At 43.8% G+C, this 27,623-nt stretch overlaps 1 protein-coding gene across 1 annotated transcript in view; it reads right to left on the minus strand.

Annotated features, from left to right (window-relative positions):
• DOCK2 (dedicator of cytokinesis 2) overlaps positions 1-27,623 on the minus strand; it is a 361,300-nt gene that overhangs the window by 256,583 nt on the left and 77,094 nt on the right. Inside the window, exons 23-25 of the mRNA XM_016160161.2 lie at positions 18,797-18,905; positions 10,573-10,643; positions 8,492-8,598 (exon numbers count right to left, since the gene is read on the minus strand). Coding sequence (XP_016015647.1) covers positions 8,492-8,598; positions 10,573-10,643; positions 18,797-18,905 — 287 coding nt within the window. The remainder of the gene's footprint in view (positions 1-8,491; positions 8,599-10,572; positions 10,644-18,796; positions 18,906-27,623) is intronic.

Below are 27,623 nucleotides of genomic sequence, written 5' to 3' on the forward strand. Positions count from 1 at the left end.
AGAGAGAAGTTACAAATGTAAACATGTGGAGAAGATATCATAATACATAAAATCGGCAAAATATGAGCATGAAGAATATATAAAATATTCTGCAAACCAATAAGAAAAATACAACCAACCCAGTAGAAAAATGAACAAAAGAACAGACAGACATATCCCAGACATGAAATACGAGTGGCAAAGAAGCATAAAACAAGATTATCAGCATCACTGGTGATCGAGGAAATGCAAATCAAGACAGTGACAACGTATTTCACATTCTTTGTTGGCCACGATGAACAAGTGGGACAATAGCCAGAATTGGAGAGCATGTGGATCCACGGGACCTCTCACACCTGACTGGTGGTGATGTAAATTAATGCTGCCACCTTTGAAAAACAGGTTTGCACTACCTCCTGAAGCTAAATATTCACATCCCCTCTAGCCAAGCAAATTGTCTAGTAGTTACGTGCTCAAAAGATTCTCTTGAACATTTACTACAGACATGTACAAGAATCTTCTTAGCAGCAGTACTTACAATAGAAAAAAAAAAACCTAAAAAACTGAAACACTCCAAATGCCTAAAATTGAAAACATGACTGAATAAACTTTAGTTTATTCACACAATAGAATTTTCTACAGTCGTCAAAACAGTGAACGCTAGAAACCTGTTATAGAGATGAATCCTAGTATATTAATTGAAAAAAGTATGCCCACCAAATTACTCATAGTTCAATACCCTTAATATAAAATTAAAATGACCAAAATGCTAGGAATATATATAGAAACAATAAAAGCATATAAAAAGGAAAGCAGTGGAATGATTGATTAACAAAAGATTTAAGAATGTGGTTGGTTACCTTAGGTAAAGAAAGACAGAGCCACAGGGTTACATGTTAAGTAAGTTTCTAGTTTCTTTTCAGGTGGTGAGTGCATGGATGTTTAATTTATTAAAATGACTAACCGAATACGTAAGTAAATAAATGCAGGCTCTTGTGTGGGCCAATGATGAGGTATGTCATGAATCAAGTACAAGGACGATTCCAGTTCTGTACAACTGAGGTCCTTTCTTTCCGTAGTTTGTTTTTTTTTTTTTTTTTTTTTTTTTTTAAGAAACACTGGCCAATAATAATGATGTATTTTACTGCCAAGTTCCATGGATTAGTTTCTGAGAACTGTTATCAGTCAGACCCTAAGCAGACTGGGCACATAAAGAAATATAGCATATCCCTTATCCATAAGGAGTTCACTTCATCAGCAGAGACAATCACGTAACCAGACGAGTGAGAGCTGGTGCTATGCACTGTGGGAGCCACTTCTCTCTGCCCACACTGCTTTCCTTCCCCCTACTCAGGCTTCGTGAGCTATGCTTCCAACTAGAGCGGGGTAAGTCAAGGGGCCACCTACAGGAGAATCTCCTTGGAGGGTTAACATCAGGCGCGCCCCTGGCCCCCTCCCAGACCTTCAGCTTCAGAATCTTGGGATAGGGTCCAGGGTTCTGCAGTTTTAACAATCTCCCCCAGCGCACCTAAAGTTTGAGAGAGCTCCCTCTCAGAGGTTCTGGACCATCTTTTACCCCCTTTGTGAATCCAGGGTAATATTCTGAACCTACTAAGCTTCCTATCAGTCAGGCACTCTGGCAGCCGGTCCACTTGTCCAGTTTTATAGCCCCAGGAAAGAGAGATGAGGAAGGTTTTCTCAGAAAAGAAGAGGGAGAGGAAGGGATAGAGGTCCCTTTGCCTAATGTTGAGACCTGAAGAGATAAGACGTGTGTGTCCTAACACTCCCTCTTAAGCTAAAGTCCCGGAGAAAGCCATTTTTGATAGGTTGTAGGAAAAGCCATAGGCAGAATCTTTCTTCCCTTTCCTAATTGGGTCCCTGGAACCCAGTCCCAGAAGCCATTTTGGAGAGGGGAGGGGACTGTTTTGAATCAGAAAGACTAGTTAAATCTGAAGCCACAAGATATTCTTGATTGAAAAAATTTAAGCTGTCACAGTACGAAGTGAGTTGGAGACTTAGCAAGATTAGATTAGATTATAATCAAATGAAAACAAGAAGCTCCATCATCTTTGCACATGGAGCATGGTGCGAAACTCTGCCAGCTCAGGTAGTTGCGTCCCCATTCCCTCCCCAGAGCCTGGCCTGCAGTGGGGACTGAGCTGGAATGCCTAAGACCTCAGGGAGGACTCACTGCAGACCTGATGCCTGGGTTGGGTCTTAGAGATGCATAGAAATTACTATTGTGTCTGGGTGGGGGAAGGGAATGGGGAGGCAGTAGAAGGTGTTCCAGGTAGTATATGCAAAGAAGAGAATTGCAGAAGGGTATGTATGTGCCAGGAAAGATGAGAAGCCAGCTACAAGGCTGGCGTGCACCCTGGGAAAAAGACAACTTGTTCCATTACTGCTTTTTCCTTCAGGACAGCTTTAGCTCCTTGGCTGGTGTAGACAGCCCGGCCTGCTCACGAGGCTGCTCGCTGCAGGAGGAGAGCTGTGCTCTGAAAAGCTGTAGTGACACAGTAACCACTGGCATCAAGTCCCCTCTCCTGGCCAGGCAAAGTCCCTGTGCACAGTTGTCAGAGTGGCCTGGCACTTAGAACAGTGGCAGGGAGTGAGGGATGGAAGAAAAAAAGTCCTCAGGAGGAATGCGAGGCATATTTTCTTATACAGAGAAGGAACCATTTCCAACAACAACAAAAAATAGACATTATCTTCTCCTTTTTATCTATTATGAGAATAAAGCATGGCATGGTGGAAAGAAGATGGGTTTTGTTCTTCAAATGACTTGTGTCCTGAATCCAGCTCTAGCACTGCCTGTGAGTGACAGAAGGGGTGTTCGACAAATATCGCATGCGTGTTGCTTCACTTCCCAGATTCCCTTGCAGCTAGGTTGGGAACATGTGATGGGTTTTGGCCAGTGTTCTGTGGATGGCATCAGTAGGTGTCGCTTTCAGGCTAAAAGATCAGAGCAACTGTGCTTCCTCGTCTCCCACACTTCCCTGCTGCAGGGAGGCCATGGGTACCAGATGATGTAGCTTCAGGAGGGACACAAGACACATGACTTTCATCAGATTTTACTCAAGAAAGGAATAAACCTTTGCGTTGTTAAACCATTAAGATTTGGGGATCGATTTGCTACCCCAGCATCACAGAGCCCAGTACACTAGTACCCAAATACATTGCGTAACCTTTGGTCTCATTGGGATGAGGGTGACTTGGCCCTCTAGGCCCTGGTTTCCCTATTTACAAGATGGGGGTAATAATACCTATGTAATTGAGATGTTGTAAGAATATGTGTATATGTCCTATGTAGCACTTAATGTAGTTATTTAATTAATATGTCTCTCCGTTTAAAATACCGTTGATATTATTATTATTATTATTATGGTTATTATTGTGATATAATAGATACCTTTAAACTAGCAGCAACTGAGTCAGGCACCACCTCATTTTTGTAGTTAAAGAAACCAAGGTTCTAGGAAGTTACTTGTTTAAAGGAACATAGCTAGTAAGTAACCAAGGCGCGAGCATAAACAAGGATTGCCTAAATCAAAAGTCCATATTCTAACAGCAACATTCCTACTCATATCTTCCAGATGTGGAACGCTGGAGGCTCAGGGATGTTATACAAACTCACCAAGGAAGCAACAACTCTGCAGGGAGAGGACTTTTCTCTACTCTTTAGAAATGAGTAACCCCCTATGGCAGCAGTCCCCAACCTTTCTGGCGCCAGGGACCGGTGCTCCTATGAGAATCCAAGGCCCGATGGTCTGAGATGGAGCCGAGGCGGTGACGTTAGCGCTGAGGAGAGGTCACGAATGCAGATGAAGCCTACCCATTCGCCGCTCACCTGCTGCTGTGCAGCCCTGTTCTCAACAGGCCATGGACCAGTACCAGCCACAACCCAGAGGTTGAAGACCCTGGCCCTACGGCACTAGACCCCTTTCTCACAGTAGTTCAACCCATTGTGAACTAAGGTCTCAGCAGCTCCAGATACTGTGGGCAACAGGTAAAGAGGGGTAAAAGGAGGAAGCTAAGTCTTGATAAAGGGAAAACTGGACGCTTTGCTTTCAGAGAACAACTTCTCAATAAAATTTCCAAAGAAAAACTCACTCGCTGAAAATAAACATTGAAATAACTTCCAGCTCACTGTCTGGTCCCTGCCTCTCTCCTTCTCTCTGCCTCTGTCTCTGTCTGTTTTTCTATCTCGTTGTCTCTGTTCCCTCTCTCTGTCTCTCTGTCTTCGTGCTCTCGCTCTCACTCTTTCTCTTTCCCCCCAAACCTCCCTCTCTGTTTGTTTTGGAAGTTGAGAAAAATGAGCAATGTGGATCCTAAAGCAGTTTACACTGAACCAGATGGTGCATCTGATTAGCATCAGACTGAAAAGACACATTACTTAGAGATTCGGTTCTCATAGGAACAAATCTGTTCCAAAGGCGCAGAAGGCTTGGTTTCCTCGCTGACTCCTCTCGGAGCTTTCGGGCCTATCTATTCATCCGTTCACCCATCGTCACCACCAGGCAAGTCTGGACTTGGGTTGGAGAAGACAGCAAATTAGTCTCCACAGATTTCCCTGTTCTCTCACTGAACCCTGCAGTCATTCACGCAGGTCCCCGTGAGACCTTGGCTGCTGGTGGCTCCTGACTCCCTCATACCCCAGACTAACAAGCCACATTATGCCACCGAGTCTGAGCCACAACACAGTGAGATGCGTGCTGTGGGTATTCCTTCTTTACAGATGAGGAAATTGAGATTTATAAGGATTGGGTCATTTACCCAACATCGCAAATCAAGCAAAAGTTGAGGCTACTTGCCTCCATGAGAGAAAAGGAGGTAAGTGAATGAGTGAGTGTGTGTGTGTGTGTGTGTGTGTGTGTGCGTGCGCGTGCACGGGTGTTTTAAAAGAGCCCAAGAAGCAAACCGTCATACAAGATGGCTGTCAGGTACCGCTAACTCTATAACGACATCGAGGCAGCACCAAAGCAAATAACGACGTGAGAAACCGTAAGCAGCTCTCTCTGATCTCTCTGATCTACACTTCTTCTTCCAGGGAACCAAAGCATGAGCCCTCTGTAAAAAAAAAAAAAATCTCTAGAAAAGTGAAATAAAAACTGGAGAAACCATTCAGAGCCAGAATGGGAAACACATACAGACCAAAGCCCTTTTATTCATTAAGTCCTGTGCTTCTCAGACCCTGAGGAAAAACATATAGCTCCCAGGGAAACAAGGAAGGTCAGCTTAGAGTTACATGCCACTATCAAACATGAAGGGACTCCCTTATTTCAAGAAACCTGAAGATCAGATTGAAGTTGAAAAAAAGGAACAGAGCAGCAGGAATAATAGCCACAATACCAATAACAACAGCAACCACTCGGTGTGGGACATTAAGCTGAGATAAGCACTTTAAATGCACTATCTGTCTTATTAGCCCACTCAACAACCGTCTAAGACAGACGCCCTCCACCCCCTTTTTACAGATGAACTTACTGAGCATCAGAAAGGTTAAGTAAATTGCCATCATCGCACAGCTGATAAAGGACTGAACCAAGAATCCAACCGAAGCCTGGTGAGAACCAGTGCCCTTGACCAGTAAATCTCCCCTTCTCCACAGACTTGTCCTGAAGAGTGGCCAGCAGAATAGTCTGCCAACATTTCAGAAAGTGCCTAAAAGCCTTCTGCCTCTGCTTGATGCCAACACAAATGTTCAAGGCTGGGTGTACACGCTGTGTCACCGACAACACCCTAGGCAACACGCACATCTGGCAGCTAAATGAGCACAGGCTCAAAGCAAATCACATCCCTGAGGCAGAGGACACATCACAGACAGAAGAACAGGAGGGATTTCATTACAGCTTAGACTTGGCCAAGTGATCAAACGCACCTCATTGAAGGGTATAAAGAGAGATGTTCACCCAAGAGCCACAGACCCCCTGGAAGCATGTATGAACTTGGATTGCATTCATTTGGAACTGGAGCACTTGAGAAAGGGGATGAGCTGAAGTTTCCCCTCGAGATTATTTTGGGAAGAGAGTTGACTTAGCAAATAAAAAGTACAAAGAGTTACTTTAAGCTGTGCAGAAGAGCATACTGCTTTCACCTGTGAGCCGAGGCTGTTCATACATCACCTCTGCTTTAAAACAGGTCCCCAAAGCGCCCTCTGTTCACCTACTTATAGTGTCTGTATGTATTAAAGGTAAGAATTCTGCATTTCTTTTGTAACTGTGTATAACACTGGGGCTGGCCTTCTGTCTGTTAATATTAATCACAGGGTTTTCACTGAATCTGAAACTCAGAGACACAGCAGGAGTGGTGTGAAGCAGCTGTCCAGCTTGACCTGCGATTATGCTAACCCTCAGGGGACACCACCGGGCCCAGGGGATGTGACTCCAATAAAAGAATGACGCTGACTTCCACCAGGCTGGAACTGACACCACGTGCCCCATCCAGGACGGTGTAGCACTCCACCTGGCCTTGATGCTAAGCGGGGCCCCCGACAATGATGGCAGCTCTGAACAATGGAGGCGAGCCAAGCAGCCCTGCTCTCTGATGCCTGTGCAGCACCACATGCAGTTAGAGTCATCCCTGTCACGTCCCTAAGACGGGACTCAATTCATCTCTGCAGTGACACCACCTGAAATCCGAGAAGGAACTGCCAGGGCAGGAAGGGGAAGGCATATTTCAAAGCTTTTAGAGTGAGGGTAGTTCATTCTGATGTGGAAGTCAGAACTTGAAAACCACAGAAAGCTCACTTAAAAAAAAATCTAATACTGCAAGAAATACAACATGACTTAGCAGGATTAGTTTCTAATCACTCTGCACGAGTTACCTTACGCAAACAAACCGTATATGTATTGCATTAATCTGTTGTCGCATACCTGTCTAAACAGTCAAGAAACTACAGATGTGAATCTAAAAATCACAAGAACACCGTTCTTCACAAGTCCTTCTATTACCCTTAACTCCAGGGATTCTGACAGCAATTGTGCATGCGCCATGTTAACTGCGTACTGGGAAAGAAATCTTTGCAGTGAAGTGGTTCCTGAATATTTCTGTAATTACCGGGCAATTACATAAATAGTCAAGCTTCGCTCTGAATAAATTTTAGTTGAGTGATGATTGATCCTCTGCTTTCTAAGACCTCTTGCTCCTTGCACATTTTCCTTTTCATTTTATCACTGACACCAGTATGGACAGAGAGAAATTTAAAATTGGAAAGGTTGATCTTAGGCCAAGGAAAACGTTGCTGATCCTCGAGTCATTGCGCTCACCCTCACAGACAGGCGTGACGTCAGGAGTGCTGAGTGTGGCTGGAGATGAGACGGACGTCTCCAGCCACACTCTTTGCTCGTATCGTGAGAAGATGTGGCCATCTAGCTCACTGAGCTCAAAATCAGAGGGCTCCTGACAGTGGACTACTGGTCAGAAGGCCGATGGTTATCAGAGATCAGTTTACATGATTAGAACCTCGACCACAACTCCTTCCCAAACCCACTGCCATGCCCTGTTCTCCAGGAAATACCACCAAGTGAGGAACGGTGAGCACAGAGCGGTTGTGTAATATGCTCCTCTTTGAGCAATAATAGTACTAGACAACCAGGGGAGATGCAACATACAGGTGGCATCTGAACAACATGGTTTTGAGCTACACAGGTCCACTTAAATATAGGTTTTTTTCAATTGACCTGTGCAGTTCAGTTGACCCTCACAGTTCAAACCTGTGTTGTTAAAGGGCAACTCCAAGGTTGGAAATCTGCATATCCCAAGGCTCAACTTAAGTTACCTGCGGATTTGGGAAGGCGCAGGTGCAGGCAGTTGGAACCTCTCTGCCCACGTGTTCAAGGGCCTACAGTATTTGCATTTGACTGCTTATGTACAGTGTCCCGGAAGCAAACGCAAGCAACTGGAACTGCTGGTTGCCTCTAGAGAAGGGATCCGAGGGGCTATGAACAGGTCCGGAGGGACCCTGTGCATGTGGCACCCTTTCATACTCTGGCATTTTAATCCATGTAAATGCATCACCTATTCGAAAATAATTTACGCTTTTAAAAACTAAGAGAAAACTAATTCTTATTCACTCAGAATCTCTGAGATGGGTCTCAAGACAGGTTTTAACAAGCTCTCTAGATTCTTGCACTTGAGATTTTGAAAACTGCATTATAGGGTCTTTTTGCTGAAAAGAACTTCACCTACTTCTTCTCAAGTTGAAACCAGTAACTATAAACCATACAGGGAAAAACCTCACAGCAGAACGACCTAAAGTAACTCACTGCAAATCAACCATCTAATTAAACCTTCTCAGAAGAGACAGACAATGCAAACTAATGTTTCCTAAAATCAGTTTAGATTCTGATGTCTAAGTTGTCTGCTACTTTCACATTTATTCAGACTAAAGGAGTTGCTGGAGAAGAATCATTTTAGTAACTGGCAGATTGTTCTGCCCAGCCAAACCCGTGAGGAACTCGGGGCACGTGGGGTTTATGGCCCCACCCACCGGCCCAGAATGCTTTGCACTCACCTTGCTTTTTGAACAGGTTGCTCTGGACTATTTCGTTCATGGACTGGACTTTCTGCTTCTGGAGTTTCACAGGGGGGATGCAGGTGTAGAATTCATAAAGGAGTTGGCTGAGGACAGGAAAAATGGGAGCACGGAGAGCCAGTTAGAGCAACGTCTCCCTCCTCATGGCATTTAGAGTTCTTCCTCAGACTCTCAGGTCCCTTGTCCCCGCGCCCACCCCCCCGGCCGCACCCCACAATTCCTGGCAGAGCATCAGGTGCAGAGTAAGACTTCAGTAAATACGTGTAGTTGGTGTCGGTGTTGAATACTAATAGTATCCACAGAGATGTGAGAATCTGAAAGAAACACCAATAATCCCGAGCACTTACATCGTATCAGCCACAGGCTTTGCTCTTTACAACAATTATGCCATTTAAACCTCACAACTCTGCGAGGTAGAGCCGACGCTTCATTTTACAAGTGGGAAAACTAAGGTTTAGTAAGGTTAACTAACTTTCCCAAGATTATGAGTTTGAAAAGGTTACAGGGCGGTCAAAGAAACAAGAGTTTAAAGCCAAGTCTTCACTTCATTACCATATCATTTTCTTTACTAATATTTGATGCTTAGCAATGCTTTATGACAAGTCTTGAGATAGAAAAAAAAATCCTTAATTTTGAGAAACTATGAAAAGTTGTGGGTTAGAACAAGTTTGGGACATGAAGATAGTTCTTCCCAAATAGAGTGAAAATAAAAATACCGATGAAACAAAATTATAGCCCCTGTCGGCTTTCAAAAATAAGCTCATTGTGTTCATCCATTCTTTCAAATACTTATTAAGCATCTGCTTAATATGTGACAATGCGAAGAGCAGTGGAGACACAAGGGGAACATACTTGGTCCCAGTTAATATGGAACTGATATCCTAATGGAGGTCCACAAACAACACAGAAGTAAACAAATCAATACAAGGCGGTATACACAGTGAAGAAAATAAATAGGGAGTTGTGTCAGAGAGAAATGGTGCAGGGACCTGGGAAGGAATTTAATTTATTTACAGAGGTAGCTTCTCTAAGAAAGTTGCATTTAGTTTAAGACCAGAAATATGAGACAAAGTCAGCAGAAATTGTCATATAAACAGGAAAAAGACAATAGTAAAGAAAAAAAAAAAACTGGTGAGCTCTGAATTAAGTATGGCATGCAGTGAATAGAAGTGTACCCAGGTTAATTTCTCAGATTTAAAAGATACACCAAGGATCCCCAAACCCTGGGCTGCAGACTGGTACTGCTTTGTAGCCTGTTAGGAACTGGGCTACACAGCAGGAGGTGAGCGGCGGGTCAGGAAGTGAAGCTCCATCTGTACCCGCAGCCGCTCACCAGCACCAGCATCATCGCCTTGGCTCCACCTCAGATCATCGGGCATTAGATTCTCATAGGAGCACTGGTCCCTGGTACCACAAAGGTTGAGGACCGCTGAGATACACCATAGTTAGGGGAAATGTGAATACGAAGGGGAGCCAAGTGCAGGGTGTATGGGAACGCTACACCACCTTTACAACTCTTCTCTACATCCTAAAGTCTTCGATATAAAAAGTTTTTAAATTCCTCTCCATGCTATTTTGGAACGTAAGTGAACATAGGAAAAGAAGAAAAGGGCATATCCGGCTCAGATGGCCCCATTCTAACAGCATAATCATATTTAAAATTATGCATTCACCTCATGAGAAGAATAAAGGGAAGAAGGAGAAAGCAAAAGGGCTTTCAGGGCAGAGATTGGAAACATCAAATAATCTTCAAGTCCAAGTGAAATAGAGACATTTACACCAAACATCAGTTTTTTAATCTACAAGTTCGCTTCCTGTAGCATTTGTATCATCAAAGAAGGATGCTTATCTCATAGTCGGTTTTTCCCAAAGTCTGACAAAACACAACAAAAATGTAATAATCCCGCACTGAAGGCCCCATAGGAAGCTCCTATCACGGGTCCTCTCTGTCCCCTCGCTGAGTGCCTGCCTGTCTGGAATTCCCTACAAGAACCCTTCCCTCCGCCTCAATCTCTGGCTTGATAACAGAGCCCAGGAAAAAGTACATTATAAGCTCTCACCTGAGTAACTTCGCATCAAAGACTGTTTCCACATCATGGAGGACAGATGGGATGTATTTCAAAGCCGCCACCTAGGTGGAAAGTGAAATAAACATGAGTGATCCCCACATCTAACAACTCTGTATGGTGAGAAGGATACTTCGCAACTTGACACAGAGCAAGGGAGAATGACCCTGCATCCTGGGCACTGCTGTAGTGATTGAGACTCTGTATGTAGATTAGAACATTAGCATGTACTTGAAATGCAAAAGTAAGTCACAACTTCCTGTGTATTCAAGGAGGTAGTAATGTATAATACAAAGATCACAGACTTTGGAGTTATACATGTCTACAGTCAAATCTGGGCTCTACTCCTTATTAGCCACGTGGCTTTAGACAAAACATTTAACCTCTCGGAAGTCTCAATTTCTTCATCTGTTAAATTGAGAAATAATATCTATTTTGCAGGATTATAAAGATTAAAAATGATATGCGAGGCATCCAGCAGAGAGCCAGGCATATTTTAGATGCTCAGTAAATGGTAGCATTTATCACTATTGGAAGACAGTGTGCTTGGGCTGTTTTGCTGGTGGCAAGCATGGCTTGGACTGAGTTATGTATATTTTCTCTCCCTGACCAATTTGTGAACCACCGGAGGCATAGTTTAGCTGCCTCAGAAAAACTGCACATTGTGGCGGATTGTTCTTTCCTCTGTGCAAGTTAATTGATGCATCTAGAGGCGGGAGACACACCCACCCCCTCACATAACAGCACCATTTGCTAAGCAGCAGAGGAGACTGCCATTTCTGCAGCAGTTATAACTCACATGGCTGGAAAAAAAATGTTTAAGAATCTAGTGGAAGTAGGTATTTTTATTTCTTTTTATTTTCCCGTACATTCTAAGTGTTCTGTGGTCAACAGGTATCATTCCTTACAATTAGACCAACATTAAAATAGTGAAAATTCCTTTCTTAAAGAAAATCTGACTGAGCTTCTTAGTTAACATAAATAATGATCACACCTGTTCTCTGAGAACTTGCAGTGGGGCAGACACAACGCTAAGCACTGTTGTTAGATTATCTTGTTAAACCTTTGTGGAAAATGACATAACCATTTCAAAGTAGAGCCAGAAGAGCCTTTTTAGAGGAACTGCCTGGCATGTTTTACTCCTTGAACCTCTGGAATGTTTGGACCAGGCAAAATAACCCTCCTCTACTGAGGGACTCCACGCTATCTTTAGTTTTTCTTTATTATAAAATATTTGGTAAGAAAAATATTTAACATACACATTAGTGTATCTGTAAGATTGCCTGTAGGATGGATGGACTGCTTGAAGAGGAATTAGCATTTCAAAATGTATATACATATATACAAATGTACATGCATATACGTTTTAGAAGATATTGTCATATTACCTTAGGAAGAAGTGGTAACCCACTTCCTTTTATTCCTGGCCCTATAACCTTGCTAGCCCCAATATACAAACCTTTTTAGTTCTGTCAGTCTGATATATAATGTGCAACTCTTTGCTTTCCAGGGCAGGTAGGCACTTTTTCTATATTTATTGAACATCTATATTTATTAATTTGCTTGTTCATATTCTTCACCCATTTTTCTTTTGGGTGACTTCTTATTGGTTCATGGAATTCTTTATGTATCATTAATATTAACCCTTTTTGCAGTAAGACATTTTGCAAAAAATTTCTCTTGCTCGTCCTGTAGTTTGACTGTTGCTTGTCTTTTAGCTTTGTTTATCATATCTTTCGTTGCACAGAAGGATTTTAATTTGTATGTTGTCAGATTTGTCAGACTTTTTCTTTATAGTTATTAGATTTTGTGTCTAGAGATTTATTCTTTATTCTTTCAAATCAAGATGACAAGCGATAACAAGATTCAAAAGCTATGTTCCTAAAACTATGTTCTATTGGGACACCTTTGTCCCGTAGGATGGTATTAGGTATTCTGTGGGGGGAGGGGGGTAAGAATTTGCATTCAAATAATTTGAAAGTCTGGTTTAAGCAAAGATAAACCATTGAGTTTTATTTTTCATTGCAGAAGTTTTCAGAATTTTAATATGCTAAGATGTCATTCCTTGAGGTGGCTACACAGTGCACTCCAATCTAGCTGCTCAGGCCATCTTTATCTAAAAATATCAAGCATATGTAGCTAAAGCAGAAGCCTGCAGGGCTGGGAAAGCAATGGAAAGCAGTGAAAAGAGATGGGCACAGCGTCATGCGGAGTGATGAGGTGTGTGGAATCCAAACTCGGTCTAAAGAATGGGTCGTTCTTGTTGACTTGTTTCAACACTGTGCTACCCAAATCAAACATATCTGCAGGCTGCTCAAACGTACCATAGGCTGAGGCAGATACCCTGACAAGGGCTGGTCCAAGCACTTCTATCTTTTGTTCATTCTTAAGGCGGAGACCACAGAGGTCTGGGCCCACAGGGACAAGGGCAGGAATCCCAGTGTTCCAGCTAGCAGCAGCGTGTGCCTCGTCCCATTTCCTCACCCGGAGCCTCAGCATCTTCATGTGGGACCAAGGGGAATGATATGAAACGAAGCATACCAAGTGCCTATTCTAAGGGCCAGCACGCCCATAACAGTGTGTGTGCTAGATCTTTCCTTATGTCACCTCTTAAGCACATGCCCTCATCCCCCCACACCTAGACAAAGTATAAGATGCACCCATCATAATCAAGACCAAAGTAAGAGAACAAAAACACAAACAAAGCCTCAGCGAGCTGGGGAAAGCCGCGACTTCAGTGTCTGCAGCAAGTTGCTGGCTTTCAAAGGCTGCACATCATTGCAGGGCTTTGGAGTGAGCTGCACAACAGCAGCCACCAGGAGTCTGTGTGGGGCTCACAGGTACACACGCCAGCGCGCAGGGAGGAGCAGCCGGGCAGGGCTGGGAACAGCACTGCTAAAGGAGGAGCCGATCTCCCCAGCTTCCCAGTTCTGGGCTGGCAGTCAGTGAAGCCGCCTGAATAGTTGTCACCCTGAGCCGCAGAGGGTGTTATCAACTCAACTGGCAGCCACACAGAGAAGTGGCAGGCCCGTGGTTTTCTTTTCCAGTGGGGACGGCCCATCTGTGACGCAGGAAGTTTGCCAAGTCTTTTGTCTCGGCCCCACTGTACAGCACAGCACTGGCCATGGGGCTCACGTTGACATTCCCCGCTTCACACAGCTCTGGCCCACGTGAGTAAAGTGATAGCCGTAGGCTCAGCAGGTGCAACCTACGACCATCCCTGGAAGACAGAGCAGCTCAGCCATAAGCCCTTGCTCCATGTTTCTAGGGCCTGGGAATCAGAAGCAGCTAGGCTCTCTAGACCCGTTGGCCTAGAGAGCTGTGTTGCTTTACTGTTACTATTATTTCTACTCTCATTAATACCCTACTCTACATAAAATAATACTGTGTCATGTTATCAATTTCACGCCATAGTATGCATTCCTATATTACATATAATATTTAAGAGAAATACACACAGATATGGTTATATATATATATATATATATATATAAAATAGGGAATATACATATATATAATAGGGAAATAAATACACATATAATAGGCTTATTAATCATAGAGATTTAAAATCGCAACTATTATTGGAAATGTTATATGTGTCAAACACTTTACTTGCATGATCTTGTTTCATTCTTACATCTGCTCTATGAGTAGATACTGTTATCTCTTTTTACAATAAGGAAACTATAGCGTAGAGGTTAAATAATTTGCCAGAAGCCACAGAGCTGATAAGTAGCCTAGGAAGGTTGTATACCTCATTCTTGCTCCTTACTAGTGTGCTCTGCTACTTCCCATCCTGCTTTAGGGGTGGCTTCCATGTTGGCAAGTGGGGAAGTCTCAAGAGGGGGGAAAGCCTGATTTGGTGGAGGAGGTAAAGAACCTTCCCCTCTTTATGATGATAGTTTCTGAAAGAAGGTACAGTTTTTCCAACATTCCTTAAGTTAAAGATCCTCCTTACCACATACATAGGAGTTGCAACCATAGTCACATTTATCAAGTCAATAACTGGTTTACCGTGTGACACCAAGTGAATTTCTTAGATTAATCATCAACTCTGGACCCCTCTGCCAGAGGCCAGGTATAGCCCTCAAGAAGAGGGCCAGACCCAAACCAAGCAATAGTGTTTTTACTGGCCCAGAGAGAAGTCGCAGGAAGACACTTAAAATAATTGCTATACAGATGGACTTGACCAGAATTAATAAACCCGGGCAGCTACAAATAGCAAATATTTAATAATAATAATAAACAAAGCAAATCAGTTGTATTCTCTCAAACTCAAAGAGGAACTAACTGTCTTTTGAGTGTTTCCAGAGTGGGCACGCGCGGTATTGGTGCCAGCTGACACAGACCTCTAGCCAAAAAGAGAATGGTGTGCAATGGTGCGAGGTTACACAAGAACACCGGACATCTTCCTCGTTCCAGGGCTCGGACAGTAATCCCATCCCACCAATTTTCAATCCCTTTTTTTCAGCCAAGTGATGGACAGTCAAGGTGCATAGAAACTGGACAAACGATGTCACAGGCGTTTACTACTACGTGACCAGAAGGCAGCTCCCTTAGAGATGCTGAGCTGTCCCTGAGGAAAATGCATGCAACTCTCAGGATTTTCAGCCTCATAACTAATCTTTCAGCGAAAGAGAAGGGAAGAGGGACCAAGAGATTCTAGAATATGTATGTCTCCATGCTTTCTGTAACCCACCATTATGCTGGCCCCTGAGGCCTTGCAGGAGGCAGAAATGTTCGGTGTACAAAATGGCCGAAGAGGCAGACCGTCTGTGTTCCAGTCCGGTTGGACCATTTTTATCTACATGTCCTTGGGGGGAAGTTAAGGCTATGTGCTCCAGTTTCCTTACCAGGTGAATGAAAGAAATAAAGTTACCTACTTTATAGGGCTGAGTGAAGATTAATTGAAAAACATGAGCTATCGGTATGACTGCAGTAGCCTCATTGGAACAAAATTTCATCCCACCCACCATAAACCTATCGTTACGTTAATCCTAAGTATGGGGTGTATGGTTGAGAAGGGGGCACGATTAAAGAATCATTTACTTATGAAGTGGCGCTCTAGCACCTGCTGTTAAATATTACGTCTCATTTCTCCTACGTCTGAGGGTTCAGCGCACAGCCTGTAGGCCACTTCTCAAGAATGGGCCACTTTCTTCCCTTAGTTCAAACATTTGAATATTTTACACCAATTAACAATGAAAAGAGAGGAAAGAAAGAGGCGTCCTTAATTAGTTCACCTCCGTGCTTATGGAGCAAACCGTCTGCACATCTTTACTGTTGCTTATTGCTTATCCATCTGGCATTTTGCCAGAAGACTTGGGTCTTTGATGAAACTATCCTATGTTCATTCGGTGGTGATTAGGAACTCAAACTCTGGGCTTACACAGCCTGGATTCAAATCCCAGACCTGCCACTTCTCAGCTGTGGCTAAGTTGCTCAACCCCTCTAAGCCTCCATTTCCTCGTCTGTAAAGTAGCGATAAGCAGAGTATTTGCCTAATAAGGTTGTTGTTATAAAAAGCAAATGAGCTAATAATATATGTAAAGCTTTTAGCTTGATGCATGACACATAATAAATGCCAAAACATAAAAAAGCAGAAGCTAGTATTCATTCTTTCATTTATTCTGCCAAAAGATATTTGAGTACCTACTATGTGGCAGCCTCTGGTTCAGATATTAGAGATACATATAGTATCCCTGACTTCCTGTACATTCTAGTGGCTTTACTAGCAGGAGTGGCAATCATAGTGGCTAAGGGAGCATGTCATGCAATATGAACTGTTCTTTTATCTCTACTGGTACCACCAAATTGGAACATTATGATGAATCACAGACCTAAAGGAGGATGAGTCAAATGGGTCTGCACACTGTCCCCAAATGCCCTTTACTCACATTTGAGCTACATCCAATTCACGAGTGTCTGGTGTTGACTGTCTCAACCTGCCATCAGTTTTATCAACGATGCTTAAAGGGCTGGCACACACACAGACTTCTAGCATATGGCTCATTATTGAAAACACATGGAACCCCCTAGTCTAACCCATTTATTGTGGCTTAGAGAAGAATATTAAGTTTGGAGTTAGGAGACCTGGGTAGATAGAAATCCTAGCTCTACCACTATGGATAGGTATGATTTAGGATGAATTATTTAACTTTATGAGTCTCTTGTGGAAACTGAAGACAGGATTAAAAACACTGTATGCGAAAGCCCAGCTTCGTGCTGGACACATGGTAGGTACTTAATAAATGAAAGATGTTTTTAATGCTCTTTCTGCCCTCTTTGAATGGCTGGCTTTACATTATACACAGTTTGGGGTGAGCTGCTCCCATGACAATGCTCAACAATGATAACTACAGAAAGCCGTTCACAAAAGTTAGATGAGCCTTAGAAAGCAGAAATAACATGTTTTAGGTCCCAGAACTCACAATGGCCAATGCTGAGATTGAAGCAGATCAGCTCTACTTCAAACCAAGGCAGGCGTGAATTAGGGTTTCCACCACAAGCTGCGAACCAACTGGAAGTGTAAAGATGGAACCAGGAATGTCAATCACCGGCACTCTGTGCTCTCACCCAAACATATGGCAGACATTACTAATAGATCACAGCACTCTTTCCCGCTGTACCCCACGCGGGCTCAGAATTGAGACTCCAGTCGTCTGGTGCTATTTCACTTGGTAAAACTTTGCCTTCCTTTTTCTCTTTTAATAAAGTCGGTTTTTGTGAGTTATTCTCCTTGAAATTTATATCTGCTTTTTGATCTAACTGAATACCTGAATGTCCTAACACTATTTGGCTTCCTGTGACAGGATTAGGAACACAAATATCCCCTTCCAGATCCTGGGCTAGGAAAATGCTCCCAAAGCTTCTGTTTTATGAGGAGGTAAAGGAGGGAGTGATATAAAGGACTAAACATTATTTAAACTGCACTATGTAACAGGCCCTATACATATATTACTTTATTTAATCCGCTCAATAATCCTTTATTAGGCATTAGGCTTCCCATTTTACAGGAGGAAAAATGGAGGCCCAGAAAATGAAAATGATTTGCCGAGCTTTGTGTGCCCAAGTTTGGACGCCCAACTCCCATTCCGGGCAATCTGGCTCAAAATCCAGAGCTCTTTCTCCTGCAGCGAACACCAGCATCGGAGAAGATTCCTGGTGTGGGGTCTGCCAACAGCACACGGCTTTGACCCCTCTCCTCTCATTGGACCATTCCTCACACCCAAAAACAACATTAAATTCTCTTTAGGTATTGCTCCCATATTTGAATATGACCTTAAATTCTTCTTTGATATTTTTTCAACAACCATACTAATAGGTAGAAAGCATCTTTGATTTTATGTAAATCTCTAAAGCTAAATTTGGCCTTTAGAGCAAATTTAAAAAGAGATGAAGCCCCTTTCCATGGCTCTGGGGTAAAAATCCATGAGGAGAAACCAGCATAATTTGGGCCAAATCCCAGAGAAAATGAGGCGTTTCTAACACAGCTATCCAGACAATAAGAACCCGGGTAAAAAGACTTATGCCAAAACCATGATAATCATATTAGCTCTCCACATCTGCATAACGTTTTATAATTTCCTCTTTTTCAGACAGTGTTTATTTGATCCTCACCCAAACAGTGCAGTTTTATAGATGAGGAAAATAAGACGCTGAGACGTCGTGCAGCTGACGAGGAAGATTCTTGTCGACCCCGGTCACCTCGGTGCCGTACTGGGAATGTTCACTGGCTCGTCCGCTTTCTCGCCTCCCTTCCTTCTCCTTCCTTCCCCTGCCTGCTTATGCCCTTTGTCCCTTCATCCCTTAACCCAAGAAACATGTAGTTATGATGCCTTCCCGAAATGGCCTCTTCCTTCAAAGGCGGAGCTGAGTTTACAGTGTTGAGAATAAAGGGTGGACGATTTTAAGGAACTGCCACCTTAACCATTCTCACCATTGAAAGTGGATCTGGTTTGACCTACTTAATTCCAGGTAGCAAAAGTTTCAGCGCTATTTTAAAAGAGGCACTGCTACCTTCATGGGAAACAACAATTATGCTTTCTCCTGCCCTATGGAGCCCTTGGTCTTCGGGGCCATTACACCATGTAGCCTGCCCACGCCTTCAGCCAACACAGGGCTTCATGTTCAAGTAAAACTAGACATTATCTCACCATGCTATTGTTTATCGAATGACCAAGGGAAAAGACAGATTACTTTTGCAGAGTAAACCAACCTGTAAAAGGATGGTGGTTTTATATTGACTTTTCATCAGGTTGTTGATGGATTCAAAGAGCCGTCTCATAGATTCTTCAAACTCCATCTGTTCTTTGCCTTCGTAGAGCCTGAAAGAAGACACATCTGGGTCATTTCTCATGCCAACAGGCAATACCTTTGAAAGCGAGCACCAGCCACAAACTTCATTTAAAATTGAAAAGAAAAAGGGGTGGGAGACGGGGACTCTGGCCAGGAAGCAGTTGCTGCGGCAGGTGCCACGGGCATAACTCACTCGAGGGAAAATCCACGTCCACTCACATGGAACAGAAACGCTCCCACTGACTCGCATAACAAACCCGCCCCCACCGTCGCTTTTATTAAACCCTGGAGGACCTCAGAGGAATAAAATCTGAGCCAAGAGGACATTAATAATTTCAGCCTTCTTCAAGAATCAGAAGGGAGACTGTGGTCATCAGATTTTCAAAATATGCAAACATCAAGGAGAAATATCTTCAAATGCACAGCTGTCCAGTCAGCCGTCGAAGGCTTGTCAGGCCAACGGGAGGGGCGTGCTCGTCGCGTGTCAGGGGCCTTGCTTTCGCTGCCCTGTCATTTCAGGAGCACGCTTATTACCAAACTAAACCTTTCATTCTCCTAATTATAAAGGTCCTGTGTTGTTACTGTAAAAAATGTACACATAGCAGAAAAGCATTACTTACAAAGTGAGACACCTCAGTAATCCCGCCCCGGGATTAGTGATTGTTAACATCTTGACAGGTATCCTAACAGAGATTTTCAAGCCCTGTGCTAAGGCACACATGTGACTTTTTATAGAAACCATCCCCTTGTATAAAAAGCCCCTGAGTCTTATCGCCCTCTTGGCCCAGTCTTGGAGTGCTGTTCAGCCCAAGGCCTCTCCAAACAAGCCTCTACTGCCGACTGTGAAATATCCGCAGCCTTATCTGTGGCATCCTGTGAGAAATATAGAGAGGATGGCTCCTGTCCCCAGTTCAGATAAAGAGTGTCTCCTGTCACAGCCCCGTTCACAGTCAACACCACCGGGCTGCTGGCTGTGGCAAAAGTGCCTTCCTCAGATAAAGCGCTGACACACTTCACAGGTTGGTTTGCTCTGTCAACAACAGGACGGCAGTCCATCAAGGCCACCTCAGCACTGTCTCCACTAAATCCCCATCCAATCCCTGGCCCCCTTTTTTCTTCTGCTTCTCTTCTACGTCCTTCCTCTGTGTGTCTCTGTCTTCTGAGCATCATTCGCTCTCTGTCTCTCCATGCAGCTGTGTGTTTATCTCTGCTTCTCTCTCTGTGTCTCTAGTCGCAATCCCTCTTTCTCTTCTTTTTCCTAACTAACCCCTTCCTAAACCCCTCCTGAGAAGCTTAAGGGGAAGCCAGTGCTGAACAGCCCATGAGCCGGCAGTTGCTGCTGACTCTCCGGGTGTCTAGCCCAAGGCCACGGAGACGAGGCTGAGAGAGGACCCAGGAGTGCCTGAAGCAGCTTCTCTCCTCCTCTCCCCTGCAGCTCCCTCGGGTTCCAAATCAAGATCTGTGGGAAAGGCCAGTGAGCGCCTAGTCTGAGTTTCTCACTGTACAGTTGAGGACACTGAGGCTCAGGGTGGGAAAGTGACTTGGCTTCACGGCCACCTTTTAAGCGGTATTTGATAGAGGTGGCAAGGAAAAGTGACTCTTAACCTGTAAGCCCAAATCAAGGCCTTCCACTCAGCTTTACACTTGGCAGGAAACTGAATTTAATTTCTCCAGCGAGACACGCCGAGATTGCTCTAGGACTAAGTCACAGACTGTTCCAGTACTGTCGCTGGAACCAGAACTCAGCATTCTCCTCCTCCTGTGCCCTAACAGGGGAGGGCAGATGACACAAACCTCCTGAGGACAAGACTGGGGCATCCGCCCCAGTGGGAACCCAAGCTGCTCCTTGTTATTCATGTCACGAGTAAAGCGCCTTAACATCACGCTCAAGGCCAGGGAAGGAAATTACATGGACACCTGCTAAGTTCCACAAAGGATTGGAAAAAAAAAAAAACAAACAAACAATTCTGTGGGACAGTGGCTTGCAGTTTACACTGGCTACTTAGGCATGAGGTTTTAGTGGCAAAAATAAGAAGAGTTGGAGGAAACACCTGTAGTTGGAAAGAAGAAAGGAAACAAATCTATTTAGTGAAAAAGGCTTTGCTATCTGCCGGATGCCTCCATGTACTGGCTGTGTGGCCTCAGAGAAATCATGTCTCTGAATCTTACCTTCCTTATTGACAACATGGAGATGTAATGCTCGAAGGGTTATTTTAAGGTGGAAGAAAAATGAGATAATTCCTTTCAAATGTGTACTGTTGTAGCTGGCAGTTAGTAAGTGTTAAGTAAATATCAGCTATTCTTACTGTTGTTACTGATTCCTGAGCGCAGAAGTGATCATATTGACAAACTCTCTGATCGGAGTGTACACAAATAAAAGGAATATTTTGAGGAAGAAGTGACTAATGAAAAAAATATATAAAAATTTTAGATTATATGGAGGAAATAAATTGATGATGGGGGCCATTCAGCACTGTGGGGCCTCCCCTGAGAAGCTTGAGAAGAAAAGAAAAATAATGCCTTATTTATCTGCAAGGCTTGAAGTGTAGCCTTGAAGTCAAGGGCACAGGATATGTAGTTTCAAGGTCTCTTTTTAGCACTTGGTCTCTGTTACAGCATCTGGGGGAGGGAAACACGTGTTCTGGCTTCAGAATGCCTAGAAAGACACTTCAGAAATGGGCTGATGCTGCCAGGGAATGAGTTACTGATGGCCCTGAAGGCCCTGGCCACGAGGAAAACTGGGACGGCCTGCGAGGCGCCATTCTGGGGCGTGAGAGTCAGCCCGGCCGCAGCAGGCGCTCCAGCTCCCAGGGCTTGGATAAATATAGCGATGCTCAGATTGCATGTGATTCATTAAGGAGACACTGTGCACAGCTGAGCACTCACCAAATGCAAATGGGGCCCCATACGGTGTGTGCAGTGCTTTGCAACACTTCTTCCAAGCAGGTACATAAAATTTCAGCTTAAAATGGGGATGGCGACCTCAGGCCAGCGGCCCAAGAGAGCAGGATCTAACCAAGGCATCCTCAGGCGTATAAAGCCAGCAGGAAGGTTCACTTTAGAATCCACTGGTGGACGGTTTCCTGGCACCCCGTCCTAGCTCATTTTCTGTACCTCAGCCACTTCCGGCCCCTCCAAGCCTCATTCACATAGCTCCCCCTCCTCTATATAGAAATGCAGGTCACACCGTGCAGTTTCCAAACCCTGCTCTGCCGCTTATTAGTTGGGTGACCCTGGCCAAGTTTCTTATCTCTCGAAGGCCCATTTTTCTCATTAGTAAAATGGCACTAGCCCCATATGGTCCTACAATCAAATAATAAGTAAAAAGCGATTAGCTCGGTGCCTAACACATAGTAAACGCTCCATGAATGCTAGCTATTGATATATGGTATCGTATTTTTCCTTCAAATCCACCCATTTTTGCGTTCTAAACATTAAGGAGAAAGAAATCAGCGTCTTCATCAAGAGAATTACTATACCATTCATTGAGCACCTACTGTATGCCAGGCAGTGCTGTGGAGATATAAACGTAAGACTCAGTCCCTCCCCCCCTGAGGAATCACAGGTAAACCAACAGGTGCAGCACGTGAAAGCCACAGGCGAATGAGAGGGTTCTCCCGCCGCACTCACCTCTTCCCTGCACGCACTGTCTACGCCCCTACCCCTTGCTCTACGGTGAGAAAAACTGAATGTTAAAATTTTGATATTATTGAGCACTTCCTAAGGGTTAGGCACTCTGCTAAGTTGTTCACATGGATTAGTTCATTTGGTAGAGGCAATGATTTACATTTTACATATGAGAAAAAGAAAAAAAAATGTTTAAAAGGGAATGAACGGGGGGAGCGGAAGCACAGAGGAGAGGGATCAAGGGCTCTGGCTGACACCGACCTCCCATCTGGCGGCACCTCTCTGCCCTCAGCAACCCCCTGCCAGGCCCCCGCAGCCTGTCCTCCCATCCCCTCCCTTCCTCCCCAGCAGTCCCACAGATGCCCCCAGATTAGGCCTAGGCCCAGCTTTCCTGTCTCCCACTCCATAACTTTGCCTAAATATGCTCTTGGGGAGACACACACCTGACTCATTTCACAAACGCCTAGGAGCAACGCCAGATTAATTGGAAGGTTTTAAAAATGAAATCTGTTTTAAGTGTCTCCATGATCTCATATGGAGCTCAGCAAAATTACTCAAACAATGATGTCACGCCACACCATTCGGTTACTTCGCTATGTAAGTCAAGATACTTTTGTGTCCCCAGATGTGATGCTAGACACTGGAGGAATACTATGGAAGGAAGACCACTTACTTAGCAAATTTCTCTAGATAAATGAACACGACCTGGGCTGAAGAATAATTATACCCAAACCAGTGGTCAGGGCTGTCTGAAAATCATCTTTGCATTTATTGATCCTACTTACAGAAAGAAACCCTTCAGTGCACTCGGCAGGCGCATTTAAGTCAAAGCACTAGGGCTGGAAAAGACTCATGAATGAGACAATCTGCTCTCTGATTCACATCTTCCCTGCATGGTACTGTCACCATCCCCACCCCTTCCCCTAACACCAAGGTCTATGTACCTGAAGTGAATCAGAAATCGCTGATTAAGATATAAAATTTCAGTGCAATGAGCCTGGAGTGAGCTGTCCAGCTCAACAGTGGCCAAGGAAATTGTCTTTTGCAGAGTAACAAAGTTAAAATGTAAAGCGTTACTCTGTTAGAGGAGCAAATGTAAAATGTATCAGAAAGAGACTATGTGAGGAAGGGTGAGGACAACTGCAGAGCTGCCACCGTGGACTGTCGAGTGGTCTTGGCGGACAGAACTCCACCCAGATTTCATTTAGCTGAATGCCACCAGCCCCCCTCCCCGCCCCCCGCTCCACCCCAACAGGCAGGGCTCAGACCAGCTCCGAGTGCCAGTCCCTTCACTGAGGAGGGATCACCCCTTAGAGCAAACTGCAAATAAGTTTCACTAAACAGTCTTCTTTCTGTAAATCACCCCAAGGAAGAATGATTTATAGATGAGAGGGAAAAAGACAAACTCAAATGTGAGGATCCTGTTTTGAAAAAGGTTTAGAATGAAGACACAAAATTAATGCAATCGTTAAGCAAAACTGCCTCAGGCGGAAGTGTAAATAGTCTAAATAATAATTTAAAAAGAAGTAAACAATATGGAAGAAATGAAAGAAAAGCAATCCATCTAAAACATTCACTTTACTTTTAAAATATGGCAAGCCTGTGCAATAAATTAATGGTATAAGTAGGTAATAAGGTGTAGGCAAATGCCTGAAAAAGAACTCTCAGTTACGAAGGGAGTGATGTGTGCCCCATGCCATCATTCTACTGAGAGAAGCTGCAGCTTTTATGTAATTTGGCAAGAACTAAGTTGCATAATTCTGTACTTACGTAAATTTCCCTATTAACATGAAAAATGATATTTCCCCTCAATATCATTAGAAATTGAGTGTTACTAAAACAATGCAGCTAAGGATAGAAACACACATACACACATTGACGGTTCTAAGACATATAGAGAATAATAGAGATTGTATCATCTACTGGAAAGACAAGCTAATATGCAGCAGAGTCCTTCCAGCTCTTCCTCTTTAGGCCTAGTTCTAAAAGTTTGAGTGTCAAGAAGAAATTCGGTTTTGACTGCTCCTCTTACCATTTCTTCCTTTAGTTTTTAATCACCTAGAAAATACCCATGATATTTTTAGCAATAACAGAAAAAAATTAAGTTGCATAATGATTACATACACACACCCCTAGTAAAATCTGGAGATCTACACATTATCTCTTAGGAAAAGGATTGTGTATGTCAACAATCCCCTTACACACTTTTACACTATATTCTGATCTTTAAACAAGTAAATATTACATTTAATTTAAAACAAGATATCTACTCTTTCTTTGGGGGTGAATGTTTCTTGCCTTCCAGCTCCTTTCTGTAATAATCCTTTTCCCCAGAGTCTTTCCCAAAGCCTCTCATTCTCGGTGTGAGAACTGGGCCTGGAGGCAGGGGATCTAGCTCGAGCATACAACGGGAGGCAGTATCGAGATGCTAATTCTTCACCTTCCTACTGATTCCTGGGCTGGGCTCTGGCTAGAGAAATTGCCTAAGAAATGTCAAGTTATTATTATTACTCTAAATGGTGGTCATGCCAAGAGCATCTGAACTTTGTCCTTTCAGTCTGTGCCTTCCTGAGAAGGATAAGTAACCCCAGGCTTCCTGCTCTGTTCCACTGGGAGCTTTGATATGCGGTGTGTGGAGTTAAATAGAATTTTTAACATTTTCCTTGCTAATGGTGCTGATTTTAAAAATACATGTGCAGTAAAACTCTCTGTTTTGAAATCTGGGAATACCAGAGGAAGTGTTGAGTTCAAACAGGCTAAGGTTTGCATTTCTGGAGACCTCATTAGAGCAGGATGGCTAAGGGCCAAACCGGCTGCCAGCAGAGGGCGGTATGGCAGAGGGAGCCGTGGTCTGGATCCCCATAGGGCCCCACAGGCACCCAAGAGCCTGGAATAGGTAAAGGTAAATCTTGAAGAGCCTGAATGTCATTTAGTCATCATTACCATTAATTTCATTTCCCAAAGTCATTTTTCCAGCTTTGTTGAGATATGATTGGCATAAGGTGTATATTATGATGATTTGATGTACGTATATATTCCAAGGTGATTACCACAGTAAAGTCAGCTAACACATCCATCACCTTCACGTAATTACAATTTGTGTGTGTGGGGGTGGTGGTGGTGACAACATTTAAGATTTACTCTCCTAGCAACCCTTACACATATAATACAGTATTGTTAACTATAGTCGCCAAAGCCATTTTCCCTCCTCCATCTTCGTCAGTACCACCTTTAATCCACGTCCCCATCGCCTCTCACCTGTAGGGGTTTCTGAGTCCACATCCCTTCATTCACTCTTATTTCCTTTCAATTCATTCTCTACAATAGTCAGAGGACTGTTTCAAAGCACAAAAGTGGTATCATTCTCCTTTCAAAATCTTTTAATAGCTCCCCTCAGGAATAATGTCCAGAGCCAGAGCCAGGCCTTCAAAGATCTCTGAGATCTGCCTCTTCCCATCCCTCTGGGCCTGCTACTCTATCCCTCTGTCGCTGAATTTTGGCCACCTTGGCCTCCTCACAGCTCAACCGAGTCAAGCTCCCAAGATGTCAGGGACCTCCTTCCAGCTTTATTCTCATCAATCACACTCTCCTCTTAACCTGCCAACTCCTACTCAGCATTCAGGTGACAGGTGAGATGGCACTTCCTCCAGGACGCCTCCCTGGCCCCATGATGAGACTGGATCACTTTACTCCATGCTCACGGGGCAGCTCACGCATCCATCCCATTGACTTCGCAGGTGTCCGTCCACATGACCATCTGCTTAATGACTCCCTTGCCAGCTAAATTAAAGATCTCATGAGGATTAGGCCTGAGTTTGTCCAATTCATTGTCATATTTCCGGTGTCCAGCAGAGTGGCCTAGAGGCTACTCAATAAATATTTGTTAGCTAAACACTTGGTCATTAATGCAAATCAAACCTCTATCATTAGATAAATCAACTAGATGGAAACGGAATTCCATTATCAATTCAAGGGGTAAAAAAAAGAATAGGGTATTAGGGCCCAGTGTGCATGGGGCATGTAATATGTTAGTGCCGAATGTTAGGGACAATAAACACTGAGTTAAAGGCCCTTTCGAAGTTGTAGGCTCTAAGGGCAATTTTAAAAAGCTGAGAGATAGATACCCATGTACAGAAAAGCTGTTTACCATCTTTAGGTTTCCCAGCCCTGGGACCACTTGTGAATTAGTTACGAGGCTCACACCCCTCTTGCCATCAAAATAAGAGAAAAATGGCAAGATGCCAGGTTCAGAAAAGCAGGACACGCAACGTGAGCAGCAGACAAAGGCTCCAGTGTGAGTCAGAGCAGGGCCCTTGCCATGCTCTGCATCGGCTTCTTGGGGTTGGGAGAGGCTGCACTGCAGCATTTGTTCCCATGGAGGAGGCACTAAATTATCACATACATGCCCCGCAACTAAGTCCTTTTTAATTTTCGCCCACTCCAAGGACACAATAGCAGCAAGCCAAACAGCTGAGCAATTTACTCGTTCCTGTTAAGAAAACGAATTCTACTTCGGGGGATGCCTGCCCAAAGTGCATTTGAAGCGGGTCATCCAGTAGACCCAGCCATTCTGATTCAGTCTTGCACCCCTGACAATTACTTTAGTGTGGTGAATTTCGCCTCCTGGCAAACCAGACCCTTTATTATCCTGCATGTTCATATTTAGTTACAGGGGATTTGCTAGCACGTTTCATAAACCTACATATTTATTCAGTAAATTGATCTCCCACACAAGTCATTTTCTGAGGAACTGTTAGCCTCAACATTTGACAGAAATAGCCATTTTTGCATAAAGACTAGGATTCCAATGTCAAGCTAGATTCCAGACTTCTAACAAGGAGTTAACAAGAAAAGAAAATTGTCTACGGTTTCAACCTGAAAGAATGAATATCTTGTGTCCTCCATGCCTTTTCCCTTTACTATCTACATCATGGATAGTCTTGTTCTGCAAAATTAAGCCATTTAGAGGGACAATGGAAGCGGACAAGAATGATATCTTACACTTTGCTGTGAGCGGAGTATGAGATTGGCACCAAATAGAAAACAGTTTACCCAGCCTCCTAAGGATCCATAAGGGAAAGCAGGTCTAGGATTACACTTGGCAAAGGACAACCTACAAT

This window comes from Rousettus aegyptiacus, unplaced genomic scaffold, assembly GCF_014176215.1.
Source record: "Rousettus aegyptiacus isolate mRouAeg1 unplaced genomic scaffold, mRouAeg1.p scaffold_m13_p_7, whole genome shotgun sequence".
Lineage (NCBI taxonomy): Eukaryota > Metazoa > Chordata > Mammalia > Chiroptera > Pteropodidae > Rousettus > Rousettus aegyptiacus.